Source organism: Pleurodeles waltl, chromosome 10 (genome assembly GCF_031143425.1).
Source record: "Pleurodeles waltl isolate 20211129_DDA chromosome 10, aPleWal1.hap1.20221129, whole genome shotgun sequence".
In the NCBI taxonomy this organism is placed as follows: Eukaryota; Metazoa; Chordata; class Amphibia; order Caudata; family Salamandridae; genus Pleurodeles; species Pleurodeles waltl.
The window spans coordinates 150,211,535-150,229,228 of NC_090449.1; the positions used below are offsets into that span (position 1 = coordinate 150,211,535).

Genomic DNA, 17,694 nt, shown 5'->3' on the forward strand with positions numbered 1-17,694 from the left:
TAGTCTTTGAGGTTCTCGTCTGGTGCGGTGTGACCAATTTTGCAGATCACATGTGGGGTACAGTGTGCAGTTGAAGGAACTGCTACTGGATAATGGAAGATGTCTATTTTCAATACAGAGATCGAATAGACAAGGGGGCTGCATTTGCAGTGCTGTGTAAACTTAGAATGAGACGCGGGTGGAGGCCAAGTGTGTGATGTCTTAGAAGCAGTACAATAAGTTACTAACTTCAGATAGAGCCTCCATCAGTAGAATGGCAGGAGGCAACACTAGTAAATTCAGTTCAGGGGCTGTGGCCCAGAATAGTTGTGGTTGCAAGGAGGGTCTGAGGATAGAACTAGAGAGCAGATAGATGCCCGGGGGGCTTAGAACAGGCAGGCCTCATTGAGTGTAAAATTATATGTCCAGTGCTTAATTTGAGCCTGTGGTTACCAGTGGGGCCTACCAGCACTCATTTTTGGGGCCTGGCACTTATTTTTCTGCATCAGACATTTGCCAAGAGCAAGAGAAGGAAAAACACCTAAAGGGGAAAGACAGAAAGGAAGAGAATGGCAGAAAAAGTGTCAAAGGGAGAGGGCAGGAACCTGCAGGAGTGAGGGAAAGGGTCATGGAGTGTCTGGTAGTGGAGTAAAGAGGCTGAGGTTCATTTAGGACTATGCAGCCCTGTATACCTTTTGTGCGCATTTAATTGTACCCGCTGCATGATTTACATAGGAAATGGCGACCGATCTCACAAAAAATGCTGTGACCGTCTAATATGAACCCCCTACTCAATCCGAGATCCCCCCCCTAACTAATACCCACCAATACCCCACCTGGTCAAGCCCAGCCCCACTACTCTTAAAGTTCACCAGCCGCCCCTGGATCTCAGGTCAGTGTCCTGCTTCCTGCAGAAGTTTGTGGTGGCGGAAACACTGTGTGAGGTAATTTCATACAAGTGGGATTTGGGTGCAAACTCCTGTTTGCATCCGAATTCGGACTACCGGCTCAAGAAGAAAGTAGGCCTCAGGCCTTTACCGCCATTCTTATACAAACCATAATGCTGTGTTTTTTTTTTCTTTCCGCCAGGTGCTGAGCCAAACCCCACTTGGGAGCATATCGTCTTTACTGCCTGCCACAACAAACTCCACCGCGTAGCTCCACCGAGCAGGAGACTGGACTCTTGGGCAAGCAACTGGAAGGCCATCCTGGACAGCAAACGGCCGCGCCTTCGCCAAGCTGTGATACAGCCGCACTAATAGGAATGCCACATGAATGCGTTTCCTGTGCCCCTTCAGTTAGGTTTGCCAATGTTGTGTTCACTGCATGGATGGATACACTGTGCCACTAGGAACCTGACTTTCAATAGGTAGAAATCTGAAAATATAGGAATTTGATGTTTTTTACACCCCTCACTAAGCTGTTTCTGTTTGGAAGACAGATGTGTTTGAGTAGCTCTGGCTTCAGCCTCTCTTCAGCATCCTGTCTCCTACCTCATGCTAGCACCATAATGGAGTTAGGTCTGGTATTAGCCAAGACCTTTCCACTGCACTAAAATGATATGTACTAAACTTGTATGTATAATATTTACTTATATGCAGGGCCACTGGCATTATGCGGCATGGAAGGGTCAAATTATGCAGCAGGGTTGAGTAAATGAAGCAAGAAAAGGCAAATTATGCTGCATTGCGCGACATATTTTGTGAAAGAATTACTAAATTATTTTGTCATTTTTAAACTTATTAACACTGTCTGTGCATTAGTTTTACCCGTTAGTACCAGTTTAAAACCTAAATATAGAAATAAGCTACTGAAAGGTGACCACTCGGGCCTTCCACTGCACAGCAGGGCATGTCGCTGCATTTTTACTGACTTTTGAACTGTTTGCGCAAGAAACTTTTTTTGTTAGAATCTGCAGATTATGCGGTAGATGATGGATTATGTGGGAAATGTGGCTAAACTTCAGTCATGCGAAATTCACCACGTCCGCACAATCGCATAATTCCAGTGGCCCTGCTTATAGGGGCTTTCAGCCAGCCCTCTTCATCTTCTGGTCTGTTTTTGTGTTAGTCACATTTTCTTCTGGCCTGTACAGCATACAGAATGGAGCAGTGGGTTAGCCGACTTCAGCCATTGGCTAACGTCCCTGTGAGTAACTGCATTTTGCTCTTTCACAAGGAGAACATCAACATACAAAGTAGCTCCCTTTACTGCCAGAGACTAAGATAGTCTGTGCATTTTTTACACCCAAAATATATTTTTTCCTTTGGCCGGTCAGCTCCTCTAACATCAAAGTTTTACAAAAACCAAGACAAAACAGAACAAGCATTGATAAAGCCAAAACACTAGCAGACAACGTAAGACATAGAAGCTGTGGCAGTGCTTGTTTTTATGTGATGTTTGCAAGTTTTATCATTTTTGCCAGCATTCTTTTTTACCATTTCATTAGGAAATGCCCCACTACTCTGTGTAATGTTTGTAATCGATCCAAAGTATTGCTGAAGTTGACAAAAAGCAGAGTTTAAAAAATAGCCTTTTATTTTTGTTTTATGTTTTCGCCCCTTTTTTTGTGAATTTACTAAACACAGAAAACGGTGGACACATTTGTAACCATTCAATGGCACTTTCAAGGTAAAAACACGTTGCATAACCTGTGTGCCTCAGTCCTAACTCGCAACAGTGGAGGGAAATGCACTGATCCCAGTTATTCCCTTGAGTTGGTTCTATGCTTGTCCAAACTCCATCACTGTAGCCTGCTGGAGGTGGGGCTAGCACAGAAGTCATTGGATGTGATGAAAGTGTTACCAGTGCATGTTATAGACATGATCAGACTCGCTCACTGAACAAATAATTGACCCAATCTGTGCACTGAAGTAACCAAAAATGGACACAGGTCGCTTTCCAGAATCCCATATAAATGCATTGCGGCCCTCCAAACGGGGTCTGATAGCAGTGAGACCGCTCGTATCTCTTCGTATTCTCGAGAACCAAATTTAGTATAGATGTCCTGGAAATTGCATCCGTGTTTGATCCATTTTCTGCAAATGCTCAGCGATTTCTGATGTGCAGTGGATGGTAATTCCCACTTCAGATGGGTGAGGGAGGTGCCCGTGGTCCACTGTGTGTTTCTCACTGTAAAACAAAAGTGCCCAGCAAGCTAGTTTCCTAAAACATCTGTCTGAGTTTGTGCTCAAGTGAGAAGTGGTGACTGTACTGAAGAATCACTGTTGGACCTCTTCTGTTTTTCGGTTTGGCGTTTTGCCGGGTACTCGGATTCAAGTGTAAGCTTGATTGACGCCTAGTAAACAATTATTATTATTTTGCATTTCACATGTAAGATTAAATCCATCATTTAGAGCGGTGATTGGCATTCTTGGTCGACAGAGCCTCTTTGCCACCCTCTGAGCTGAGGACTGCCAGTCCAACATAGAGCTCTCTTGACAGAGATCTCATAGTTAAACATGTTTTCGCCAGTGTGGTAGAAGCACTTTTGTGAAGACTACAACATCGTCCCCCCGTTTTTTTTGGGTGTTTACAGAAACAAGTTTCCAAAGCTGACTGTATTTCTGTAACAGCAACAAATCAGTGGCCCCGGTGCATCAGAAGTGTTTTTGCTGCATCTGGGTGTCACTGTTTTCTTCCAAACAACCGTTGTGCCCATCACAGCAGCTGTAAACAGTACAAAAGTGTCAGACGGCACACAATAAGTCAAGTGGGCTTTCTAACATGCTACAGCAGACAGCCATCTTGTGGATGGGCTGCCCGTGAACGTTTTCCCATGGTGGACCCAGTTGAGCGTCAACCAATGGAAGCCCAGTGATTCCTCCACCCCTAAATGAGACGGGCGAAGTATGAGTTTGATAGTGGAGAACTGCTGATGTACGTACTCCTTTCCTTCCAACCTCTAGAGACCCCCTATGTGTTGATTCAGTGTTTTGTGAACCCCTGCCAACACCAGCCTCTGTCACGCTTGCAAGAAATCCCCAGTGCACTGTATTTTCTGTAGGTGTTGTGGATGTTCTAGTCTGCCTTGAATGCCCGTTCACCTAAGCATTCTGCATGTGTCCATATTTACACTACATAGTTACCTTCGCTTTGCCAAGCATCTGGAGTACTTTTATATAGGCAAACAGAGACAAAAAACACATTTTCATCATCAAGAGTTGCTAAATCAAATATGAGGTCCTATTTCATATGTCCAAAATACTTCAAAACCCGCCCATGTTGTTCTAGATTACATCATTGGTTGAAAAAGGCGTGTCTCTTTGTTTTAGGCCTGGCCAGCTTCTGTCTGCATTCGGGCTTACCAGTGGTGGAGTGAGTCAGTGTTCTCCAAGCTACTCCAAGCCCACAGACTCATGGGCCCGCCTGGGCATGGGTGAAATTGAATGTGATTGTGCCGTTTGCTAAAGACAGGGGCACGCTGGCTGTCCTAGTTTTCTGGATCCCTTGCCCATCTTTAGTATGGTGGACTATTAATTTCTCATCCAGAAAGCCATGATGACAAGAAGGGAATCATAGAGGAGGTCAAAGTGTGTATACATTTATTCTGGCATTCAGGACGCTAAAGGCTTAACTTTGACATTGCATCATCATGGTTGTGGTCCAGGACCTGGATGCACTCTACCAGTTCCGATTTAACTCCTATATGTGCTCACTGGCTGAAGTAATCAAATGTTACCCTCTGGACACCCATATGTATGCCTATGGCCCCCATGTCGAGGTGGGTGTTGAAAGAAAGCATGAGAGAGAGTGCACAGCTACCTCTTGGTCATTTTCACCTGGATGAGGGAGTACAAACTGGATGTAAAATGAAAGAGGGCAGAAAGTCCCATTGTGACATGATGACACATCAGTGTGGTAAAAGGCAGCATGATTATGCTCAGACTGGGAACCACAGAGGTACACAAACTCTGTATAACAAACTGACTCATCAAAACACTCTTTGGCCCAGGTTTAAATGTTGGTAAGATGAGGAAGCAGCTTCTAATCACTATTCTCAGTGAAAGGAGGGTGACACTAGAACGTCCACTAGTTGCAGTGGCTATCTGTCAGGGACGCAAGAGGAATCCTTCTTCAGCCTTAAACTAAGGCCTGTGGGACATTGTAGAGAGAACCAAGGTACTAAAGGCATCCTCCTATTAAGGTTGATCTGGTCACAAGGAGGCCACCCTTTTGTTGGCCTTTTCAGGAGTGCACTACGATTGCTAGTAAATTCATGGGCAGAAATGTTTTTTTTAAATAATTTTTATTTGCATTTAGTAAGTACAGAGTATGAAAAGCTTCTCAGTCAAGCCATACAGCACATACTAGGTTCACAACCCTGAACCAGCCAGGTCAATGCTTATGGCTAAAGATTCGACTCACAATGGTGCCTTTTTTGGCAGCTGTTTGTACAACTACACATTGTCTTCAAGACTTTCTAAGAACCTGGCTATTTCAGCCACCAGGTAAAAAAAGAGGTCCTGTTTCCGAGATGCATTTTCAGTTTACAGTGCACAACACCACTGCTTCTGCTGAAAGCATTAACAAGTCTTTCCTCAAGGTTAGCATCCATATTTTCCCTTTGATTGTCCCGGGACATAGATCAGGGAAAATACAAGGATGAAATCCTCGATCAAGGTGTTTGGGTCAAATCCATCCTCTGATGCCAGCTGTCCTTTAATCTTCTTCCTTAGGTTTTACTGTCTTTCTCCACGCTGTTCCAGGCATATCTGGAAGATCCTGCACATATTTGGGAGTTCGATTAACTTTGTTGCCCCTCTCCAGCTGGTAGACCACAGGCACTATTCACTCACACTTAATTTCCATTTTTTCTATTTTTATCCATCTCGAAGATCCTGGGGATGCTTTCTTATTTCTTGGCTTCGTGCGCTGCCATTCTTTCCACACTGTGATTTTTGTTTATTTTTCCATGCAGCATTACCGCTCCTTCAATCATCATTATCATTTTGTCCTCTGATTCAGAGGGCTACTCTAACCCCAACTCTTTTGAAAGCGAGCACCAACATGAAAACCTGTTCTCACGGGATGACAGTTTTTTACATTTTTTTATGGTCTGTCTGACGTTTCAGATTTCCACTCGATATGCAGTTTCCCCCATCGGATATTGTTGAGGTTACACTTTGCTTAAAAGTCGGAATTATATTTCAGACAGTGGCAGACCTCTTGTACAGAGACGGATTGGGAGGGGGATTATGGGTGAGTTCCTTACTGGCGGCTTCTTTACTGGTTCACATCCGAGCCCAAGATTTCTCCACTTGTCTTTTCACCCATAGCCCTCATTGGTGCCGTCTGTCTGCCGAACAGGATCAGATGATGAGGTGACAGAGAATTATGCCATTGTAGAAGAGCCGCCACCACCTCCTCAACGGCAGATGTTTCTGCCACAAGTTACTAAGGCCCATATTTATACTTTTCTTAGCGCCGCATGTGCGTCGTTTTTTGACGCAAAATCGCGCAAACGTACAAAATTGTATTTTGTACGTTTTCGCCGATTCTGCATCAAAAAATGACGCACATGCGGCGCTAAGAAAAGTGAAAATATGGGCCTAAGTGTTTAGTGGTCACAACTCACTTTCTCTCACTCACCTTGTCCCTTAGTCATTGAGCTGGGGCTCTGCTGCATGTTCACCGCCATTTTTATCTCAGTTGAGGTCAGTGAGATGTGCCGTCTTCCCCTGCAACAGTTGAGGACCATGGTGTCGCCGGTGGCAGTAAAATGACGCTTCCAATCCCAGTCACCTCTTACACGTACACAGTCACCAGTTACCAATTTAGTTACCGAGTGCAGACAAAAGCACATTTACTAAGACAGCAAAGCACGGACCGAGAGGCTCATGGGGCCAGATGTAGCAAAGGGTTTTACCCATTCTGTCCTTATGGGAAAATGTGTTTGTACATATGGCCCATGGTGCTGTAAGAACAAGTTGTGTGAGACTAACCTCAGTTAGGTGAGGGTGTACACATATGATAGCCAGATTTTCATGGTTGTGTAGAATTGTTTTTTTCTCTTACGGCTTTAGGCAGCATGTTCCTAAGTGCCGGAGTCCAGGTACTACGGGTCCAACTCACAAAGGCATCCATTAGTACGTGAAGTAGTACATTGTGAGGATTACTTCACATACTCACCGAGATCCCAACATGTAAAACCCCCAGCTTGGAGAAGTGTGAATTGGGTACTGCCTTTTTATTTGTAGTAACTGTATATGAATGTTTCCTGAATATTCCCATTTTATTCTAATATTAGATGTGTTGGGCCAATTCACAAAGGAATGTGTATGAGTACCAGAATACTACCTTTGCAAATGTGCCCCCATCTAACTATTTTGACAAGTCATTGCTTTTGGACGGGACACAGCAGAAGGGAAAAAAAGTGTTTATGTTGGTAGTGACAAAATATGTTTGCTAGAAGCAGTGTGTAAGAGTCGAAATTCACAGGTGCAAAGTTGCTTTCGTTCAGTAGAATTGCTTGCAATGATTGGAACATATGCACACCAACTAAATGGAAATCCTGTTTTTGAACAAATAAGATATTTTCATAAATATTTTCGGGAACTGGTATCTTGCCATGGGACATCAAAGCTACAATGCCTAAGAGGTGTGCCACATGTAACCATGTTCAATTTTTGCCTTTTTAGGACCGATTGTGAAAAAACATCAGGAATCTAACCTCCGGTTTGAGACCTTACATGGCTGCATAGTTATGATTTTTTGAAAATCTGAAGCAATTACAGTTTTGCAAGTATACCTCTGAAAAACTTTGTCACTTCCAAGATGCGACCATGCAGAGGCTTGTCCACATATGTAATTGTACATTCTTAAACAGGTGGGCAAAGGGAAATAGATCTTATTATGCATGTAATTGCACTTCTTCGGTTCATGTTCTGCTCCAGAGAAAATATTTTTTCCAGTGGAGAAGCACCCTGATCATGCACCCAGAACACTCTTTGGTTTATTCTCTTCTCATTTCCACCTGAAAATGTGATTTCTTGCAGCGCTAGACAGAATTAAGTCTCCTACTGTTTTTGAGGCTAAACTGAGTAAGAAAATAGTTTGTGAATTCCAACAAACAGGTACATTTGTAGGTGTGCTGAAACATTAAGGGAGATTGCACACTAGTACAACTAATCCTTAACCTTGAGAGTGAATTTACTCTAAAAAAAATCTTTATGTAGATTAACCTTTTTACAAGTGCAAAACAACACTTTTTGTGCTGCAATCTTTGGAAATGAGGCCCTTTGAGTTTTGTCTAGTTCTAAATTTAACAAGGTGTTCCTTTGAACACGTTACCAAAGATTTCAAGTGCTCACTGTCATCTGGCCTATCTATTCTTACAACTGTGAAATTTTGGTAATCTGCCATCAACCACTTAGCATTGAAAAAGCTGGAGGAGTTTAAAAACTCACCCTTGAAATCAGGCCACATGAAAATAATATGCCTTATTCACACACTTTCTGCACACATAAATACAACTTAGGTGGACCAAATGTGCCATTTCTGGGTAAAGCTGTCAGATCCCTGTTCACAGAATCTGGATTTGTGGTCATTTATGCCTGCAGATAGAACTTATAATAGTCGTAAAAATATGGAGAATTTTCTGTTGTGATAAGTGTTGGCGGGGTGACAGTAACATCGGTGTTACCATGAAGAGAGACAGAAGGTGCAGCCATCTGGAAAGTGATGGGCATCCAGAAAATCATACCTTCTTTGTTGGCATTCACGAATGCTTGTGCTGTTTTTATCCCATTTACACACCTTCATGTACTCCTCAAAAGCCTTGGAGTTACTGCAAATGGGTTGGAAATGTTTCTTCAACGCTCCACTATTTCTGTTGTTCAAAGGCAAAGGACTTTCCTAGCTAGAAAACCAGCAAGAAAAATAGCTAGAAAAATATTCTCCGGGTGGGAAAAAAGAAGAGTTAAATGTGCAAATGCTCATTTCCTTCGCATTTACTCCTGCAAATGGTTGGTATGCGTATATGTGTGATAGTAACACACTTGGAAATCTACCACTTCCTTAGATTCCAATGTTAAGTTGTGTGACTCTCCTAAAGGACAGACACCTATGCAAACTGTAGGAGGGAAGGAAACTAGCCATCCCTTCATCTTCAGCTCCTTGGACGTTACTTTATAAAACGCCCACAATGATTGCAACAATGTGGGAGAAGGTTTTGGGAATGATTGTTTGTGGCCACATGTATAGATACATTCTTAGTTTTTGTAGGGCTACAGTCATGGTAATCCTGGGGACTTGTAAAGGGCAGTTTGTCTTAAGAATGGGGTCTTCACCCAGCCCGGTGCTTGCTACTAAGCTCAAGCCACGTGCAGTACTATCTAGTTGTACCACGTGCAGAGATCTGGCCATGTGGCGCAGTGATTATGCATGGTTGATTATCAGCTTATTTGATTTCTATTGAGCAGGTTGCTTTGACCTGCATGATGCTCCCCTCAGTCGCCCACCTTCGTTCTGTTCGGAGCATCATACAAACAAAGTCTTGATTGTGGGATTCTCTTTGGAACATCTGCAGTTAAGCCAAGTGTTAGGACATTGCTGACGTACACAGCCTCGATGCACGTGCCAATAAGGCAGGTGGACCTCGGCTGAAACGCTTGTAAAATCCGCTGCCAATATTTATTCCCTTAAATAAAAGCAGAAAACCCTATTGACTATTGCTTTCAGCAGAAAATTGGTCTGTGTGCTGGAGAACCAGTGTTAATTACTCTAATTCGTCGCTGCCTAGCATTAGAGCACCCTTCGCTGGCGTGAAGCTTTGCTCTCTCATTGGAGTGAATATATCTATGCTTGGCTCTGATTTCCAGGCATGCTTGTGAAATTGCATCTTTCAAGGGTCTCCTTTAATTGTACCAACCCTTAACTTGTCAAAGGAAACCCTCTGTTGGTGTAAGAATGTTCTTTTAAGGTACTCATAACTGTTACCACAGATAAAGACTTCAATGGTGGTATTGTTTTTAATCTTTTCCCCTACTCATGTTCTTAAGGTGATGTATTTATGCTCTACGACTCATACGTTTTCGAAAACGGAGACCAGATGATCCCATTTCATTGGGCCAATGTGTTTCTAGATTCTGGTTGTCAAACCATTGATATCTGGTAAAAAAAATGTCATGATATCCCTATGTCCGGTGTTATTAGCCGCACCAGTGCCCAGAAGCAAAATAAAAATAAACAGGATCGGCTTTTCTTCTTCAAGCCTGGAGATGACTTATCGAGTTGTATCTCTGAAGCACAGGTCCAAATGTCTCACCTGAAGTATCCTAGGAGTAGAGTTTGCAGAATGTTTCTCCCAAGGTTTCGCCGGTCACCCCAGTGACAACTGTGTGGCGGCATTTGTCTAGGCTCCACATGGAGCCGAGTCCAATGCCATCGTACAGGGGGCCGTCCAGCACCCTCAGAATGCACGCTGTCTGCAAAGCAGACAGTGCACCTTCCGAGGGTGCTGGATACGGGACCCCCAGCAATGGCTTTCTGGGTCCCGGCCATGAAAAGGCTTGGGGAAAATGGGGTTGTAATCAGCCAGGCGGCACTGAGTTCAGCACCACCATGACTGGTTACAAGCCCGACTGCCGCCACCCCACCAGGATCCATGATCCTGGCGTTGGGGGCTGTCCACCAGGGTTGTAATCTGATGGTTGGACCAACAGGAGTGCAGCAGTCCGACCGCCACCGCAGGATTGCCAGTCCTCAGACCGCCAAACTCTTAATAGGGCCCTAAGTGTTTTTTTTCCCTCTGGAATGAGGGTAGACGAGGCTCAGACACTTTTGCTGGTAGGTGAACTTAACCCTTAATCCATGTTCATCCAAAGGACATCAGACGTGAACAGCTAACTGAGCATGGTCCCGATTAATCTAGTGCTCAACTTTTTTCCATTGCAGGGGACTGTCGATGCCTTTTGCAGTTTGGTGCAGGTCTCAGTCAACATCAAGGACCCTGCAACAAATTGTTTTCTTTTTTATTTTCATAAAAAGAAAATCCAAAAGCTGGATTTACTGTTTGAAAACAAAAAATACTCTATGGAAGTCCTCTCCCTTGTGAGGGGAGCTTTTAGCATTTTTCACTGCCCCTTACCACCATGGTTTTCATGGCAGTGACAGGCAGTGAAAGCTCGCCTCTAATTCCGCCCATCTATATTAAGTGGGTGGAATTAGAGGTCTGCCTCCAACGGCCCTTACTCCACAAGGCTGCTGGAGGTGTTAAACCAAAGGTCCACCTGCATCTAAATTCGGGGGCAGACCATTATGTTGACAGTAAGCATACTCTGTTTCCATTGCAACAGAGTAAACGTACTACCACCACATAAATGGGGCCCCTAGGCTAGTACCTGTAAAACCAGAGACCATCTCTTCACCTCCCCGTTGTCCCGCCTACCCTTGGAGACCAACCCAAGTCCTATATCATCAGTTTTATGGGAAACAAAAGGATTGGTGAAGCGATTCAAGATACTTTGGTTTAACCGTAATTTGCAATAGTATCAGGGCGCCATTCACGGTGTAGAAATGTTTTCCAGACTACCGCTCATGCTAGAAATACAATTCCTCATCCAACCATTAGTCTAGATGGTTGACACCCTCTGTTCATACCGGCCACTCTCTCGTCATTCACACCCCTCAGAACTGATACTTTTAAGAATTCACCCTCCAGAGCACCACATCTAAATGTGTTCTCCACATACCGTCCACACATGCATGCATACTCTGCATACTTGTGCACGCCCTTCAAATGCCACGTGCTGCCTTTTCCTCAGCTTTTTTTTAATACTCTGCAAAGTTTCTACACACCTCATCCAATCTCACGAAGAATCCTTGTTTGGGAAAACCCCCAAACACAGACAGATCCTCCAAACTCACCTCTCCGCCTTAAAGCAATTTAGTTATGCAGTGTATGTGATACTAATCTGTACGAAGAGAGAAATTAATAAATAAGATCCACATTAAGCAACAAGCGACCATGTAATTGGTCAATACTGTTCTTCGCAACAACCACACAGCATGACGTCATCACAGTGCGCCGGAGTCCCGTGTTGCAATCACAGTTTAAACATACAAATAAAAAATAGAACAAATTACTTGTAGAAAGGGGTGGTGAATGTGTACTGTGCGTGGAAACAGATTTTAGCACCTAGTGTTTATCACAGTAAGAATCCACAGTACTGTGAAAGTGCATAACCAAAGCACATTTGTTGCCCTGCATGGAGACCCTCAGTAAAAGCTGTATTGAGAGAAGATGCAGTAAAAGCGTTCTTCAAGAGTTATAACTGAGATATTTAAAAAAGAAAACTCATTTTCATGCCTTTTGAAATTCAGGTTAATTATATATACTTGTAGCAAGTGTGATGAGAGCTGCAATTATTACATATTCAATTCCATTCTGCTAATAAGCCAATTACAGTACAGACATATATTGGACTAAAGGTATCCTTTTCACGTGTGTTGTCCTCATGTTGTGTACCTCCTTCTGGCCTTCATGTTCATCTAACCAATGTCACAGGAATTGTACCAGCCCACAGGAATGCTGTCATAGCGGAATCTTAGACAGAACAGAAATTAAGGGGCTTGTTATTCCACATTATTGTGTAACAAGGAGTAATTCCCTATCCTTAATTTACTGATTGTCACAGTATCAGCAATTTTAGGTTGCAAGACTTTTAGGGTGATAACCGAGCCACTCTAATCATCCATTTCCTAGAAGGGCAGATTCGAATGCTTAAGATGTATGTGTTTGCCTGCAGGATGTTCCTTAAAGATGCAGTGTGGTCTGGCTTCAGTTTTTGGCTGGGAAAACCTCTTTATAGTCACTACCCACACCCACATTTTCAACTAAAGGTGTGGGTGCTATATTTATATTGTAAGACAAATAAACAGGAGAGATTCCAGCTCTCCAAGCAAAATAGCTTTCTTCATATGCATTGCTCCCCAAGCAAAGAAAAGAGCAATTTTTGCAGCATCCTGTTGTGATTTGCTTTCAGCATACAGTGGTGTCTTAAAAGCTGCTGACCAACTTGCCAAAATGGAACACCAGACCTTATGTGAAAAATCTGTTGGTACATTAGCATCCTCTGGCCTTGTCCACTGTATCAGACCTTACCCAGGCCATGTCTATCCTCCAGTAAATAAATTAGTTTGTGTCCCGAAGCACAGCTTTTAGGGGTTCCTGTCAGGAGTTTAACAAAACTAAGCCATAGTTGAAACATACAGAAATTCCACTGTGATACGTAGTAGACCAGAATTATTTACAGGTTATTTTGGTGTTTTATCCTTTCCATTATCCTCCAAAATTTGACTGAAAGTGTGAAATCGGCCAATATATACAAACAACAAGCTCTCTTTTAAGAGCACCCTTATATTTGTCCTTTCTTTTTCTTTGTAAATGTGTTTGAGTTAACAGCTGCTTACCGATAGCCTTCACGTACAGGATGCCTGATATATGGCGCTTCCTGACTTGAAGTCTCATCAACATGTACACCTTTGATGGGCAGCGTACATTGGTATGTGACCATATGTTTGCTCACTTCCCCATAAAGGCAGCCGTCTGTGCTCTTGAGGCACACATTTAGAGTCTTGCATTAATGCAAGCAAATTTTAAGTGATGGGTGAATAGTATATCTCATCACAAAGGTGCCTTTGGCAGATTCCCTATAGCAATTGGCTGATGTTACCAAAGCGCAAATCATTGCACATGACTCTTAACTCTATGGGTAACAATGAGGTGAGGTTATTACTGCATCTCGGTATTACCCCTAAATGTAGAGCTAATTTAAAAGAGGGCCTACATGAGAATAAAAAATTGGCCTGATTGAAGATGTCCAATCTTTTCTGTTATGGGCAGTTTCTTCTTAGGCACTCAGTTTTCAACATTCAGATAAAAAGTGTAAACCTTCATTCTACCTTAAAAAAGAAACCCTGTCAGAAAGGCCAGACTTTATTTTATGACAATAGGCATAGATATATACATGTATAAATATATGATTCTATCCTTTAACGACTGAATGTTCGAAATCCTATATTATATTTTAAAAAGCCTGAATTTTAAGTGAATGTTAACATTTTACAATTGAAGTTGTACCTTATTGTTTATGATTTAATGCGCACAATCCTTATTCTGTACATTCATCTGTCTTCAATAGACTGTATTACACAGATTGTTAATGTACAGTGTTTAGACACTATTGTTCCTTTATATTAAATACCTCATTGATCCTAAGAATAAATGGCGATTTAAATCAATCCATGGCAAATCTGTGTAATTTTTGTGCTAACCAATTTGTTAGGTGGTGTTTATTGGAGGTGATCTATTAAATGTAGTTTTGCATAGAAAATATATCCACTGTTTAGGATGATCAGATACTAGGCACTTGATCTAGCATAGAGGCACTTTATTTGTTGTATTTCTTGTAGGTCCTTACTCAAACATGTGGAAAAACTGCAATTTAGTTATTTCCATATTTGGCAGCCTTTTCTTCAAACTCTTCAAATTTTGCATGTGTGCAGTACTATACAGCACACATAAAAACTTGGAAAAAGAATACCAGGGTGCTGATAGCTTTGACTTGCACTTGCCTGTTGTAATTAGGGCTTTGACAGTCACATAGCTTTCCAAATAAATTATTCAATTTGTTTAGAAGGGTGTTAGCATTGGGCTTGGAGTTGATGGGGTGAGACATGAGTTCCAGCAATAGCGTTGTGTATAGAGAAGTGTTTGAAGGATCTGAAGGTTTGGTCTTCTCTTTTGCTTTGACCTTGGATTGTTCGTAGTTTGCTGAGCAGGGAGATAGGGGTGGCAGAGTGATCAGTCCAGTCCAAGGCCGTGAGTGCTTTGCAATGGAAACTTGGTGATGTTAAAAAGATACGTTTGAGAATGTGGTCTTTGGAATGTGTTAGTTGTTAGTCATACTGTACTGTGTTAAGTGTATCAATGAGGTTTCTGGGGTTTTGTTTTAGCTTTCATTGTCTGGGAGGTTAAAGTCACCCAAGGTGGAGATGTGGGCATGTCTGATGGATGAAGTGGTGAGGAGATCTGAGAATTCATAAATTAAGTTCTTGTTCTACCCAGGAGGACTGGAGAAGAGATGGGATGTGGTGGGCTGAGCTGAGAATAGACAGAAATGGCATGAGCAGCACAATGAAGGTGAGTGTTATTTGCATCTCAAATGTGCAGGCTCAGGAGAACTTATGGATGATATTGAGGGGTCCTTCCTTCGTATGCGCCTGGTCCACAGGAAGGATGCTGTTGCATGTAGGAAAAAGGATACGTGTTATGTGTGAAGATGTGGGGGTAAACAGGTTTCTGTGCTGAAGAAAGCGTCAAGCTTATAATAGGTGATGAAGTCTATGATGTCTGGAACATGGAGTCCTGCAGAGCGACCATTTATAAGCATAAGTTGGAATGTGTGTTCTGTAGTTTGAGGGTGTGTGATAGTGGATGTGTGAGAGGTTGAGTCTATGTATTGTGCAAAACCCATGTGAGTGTCTAGGTTGTCTACGTCTGGATATCTACTTGGGTGGTTGGCAGTATGGGGTGATGAATGAAGCACATGGTTATAATCTTACCTGGTAGGTTTCACTGGAAAGGAGGTTCTGGCCTTAGGCTCTTCAAAGCCCTTACAGGCAATGCCATTGTCTGTCTGTGTCCTTTGCTGGGGTGCCCAAGTGATGGGACACTTTAAAGAATTTATTGAAGTAGTAAGAAGGCAGGAGATTATGTCACTTTGTGTGCCAGTGGTTGATGGGAAATGCAGTGACGTTATGTCTTGTGCAGATGGATGACGGGCAATCCAGTGATGTCACTTCCTGTGCAGTGGAATGAAGGGAAAATAAGTCCTCTTTCTTGGCTTCTTCATTTAAAGACTGTTTTGTCAGGAAACCAGTGATGTTACTTACTGTGAAAATGCACAATGGGAAATGAAGACCTCTTAACAGGCTTCTTCTTTTAACCCCTTCGCTGCCAGGCCTTTTCCCCCTCAGGTGCCAGGCCTTTTTTTGGCTATTTGGGGCAGTTCGCGCTTACGCCCTTATAACTTGTTTTCCACATAAGCTACCCAGGCCAAATTTGTGTCCTTTTTTTCCAACGTCCTAGGGATTGTAGAGGTACCCAGAGTTTGTGGGTTCCCCTGAAGAAGACCAAGAAATAAGCCAAAATACAGTGAAAATTTAGTTTTTAAAAAACAAAATGGAAAAAGGGCTGCAGAAGAAGGCTTGTGTTTTTTTTCCCCTGAAAATGGCATCAACAAAGGTTTTGCAGTGATAAAATCACCAGCTTCCAGGACAAGGCAGACTTGAATCAGAAAAACACATTTTTCAACATAATTTTGCCATTTTACTGGGACATACCTCATTTTTACTGTTTTTTGCTTTTAGCCTCCTTCCAGTTAGTGACAGAAATGGGTGTGAAACCAATGCTGGATCCCGGAAAGCTAAACATTTCTGAAAAGTAGACAAAATTCTGAATTCAGCCAGGGGTCAGTAGAGTCTACAAAGTTTTCCTACAGAAAATAACAGCTAAAATAAAACAATATTGAAATTGAGGTAAAAAACCAGCCATTTCTCTCCACATTTTGCTCTGTAACATTTTCCTGCGATGTCATAGTTTTGAAAGCAACATACCATTACGTCTGCCGGACTCTTCTGGTTGTGGGGATATAGAGGGCTTGTAGTTTCATCAAGAACCCGAGGTACCCAGAGCCAATAAATGAGCTGCACCTTGCAATGGGTTTTCATTCTATACCGGTATACAGCAATTCATTTGGTGAATTATATAAAGAGTGAAAAATAGGTATCAAGAAAACCGTTGTATTTCCAAAATGGGCACAAGATAAGGTGTTGAGAAGCAGTGGTTATTTGCACATCTCTGAATTCTGGGGTCCCCATACTAGCATGTGAATTACAGGGCATTTCTCAAATAGACATATTTTTTACACACTGTCTTACATTTGGAAGGAACAAATGTAGAGAAAGACAAGGGGCAATAACACTTGTTCTGCTATTCTGTGTTCCCCCAAGTCTCCTGATAAAAATGGTACCTCACTCGCGTGGGTAGGCCTAATGTCCCCGACAGGAAACGCAACATGGACACATCACATTTTTACATTGAAAACTGACGTGTTTTTTGGAAAGTGCCTAGCTGTGGATTTTGATCTCTAGCTCAGCCGGCACCTAGGAAAACCTACCAAACCTGCACATTTTTGAAAACTAGACACCTAGGGGAATCCAAGATGGGGTGACTTGTGTGGCTCTCACCAGGTTCGGTTACCCAGAATCCTTTGCAAACCTCAAAATGTGGCCAAAAAACAAATTTTCCTTAAGTTTTGGTGACAGAAGGTTCTGGAATCTGAGATGAGCCACACATTTCCTTCCATCCAGCGTTCCCCCAAGTCTCCCGATACACAAAATGGTACCCCACTTGTGTGGGTAGGCCTAGCTCCCGCAACAGGAAATGTCCCAAAACACAATGTGGACACATCACATTTTCCCAAAGAAAACAAACCTGTTTTTTGCGAAGTGCTTAGCTGTTTTGGCCTCTAGCTCAGCCGGCACTTAGGGAAACCTACCAAACCTGTGCATTTTTTAAAACTAGACACCTAGGGGGATTCAAGATGGGGTGACTTGTGGGGCTCTCTCCAGGTCCTTTTACCCAGAATTCTTTGCAAACCTCAAAATGTGGCCAAAAAGAACACGTTTGCCTCATATTTCGATGACAGA

General features: G+C 42.7%; 1 protein-coding gene across 2 annotated transcripts in view; it reads left to right on the top strand.

Annotated features, from left to right (window-relative positions):
• Nucleotides 1–14,223, top strand: part of NT5M (5',3'-nucleotidase, mitochondrial) — an 80,723-nt gene extending 66,500 nt beyond the window's left edge. For both annotated transcript variants that reach the window (XM_069210064.1, XM_069210063.1), the window contains one exon: nt 1,069–14,223. In XM_069210064.1, coding sequence (XP_069066165.1) covers nt 1,069–1,238 — 170 coding nt within the window. In that variant the 3' untranslated portion in view covers nt 1,239–14,223. The remainder of the gene's footprint in view (nt 1–1,068) is intronic.
• Nucleotides 14,224–17,694: the final 3,471 nt, after the last annotated feature.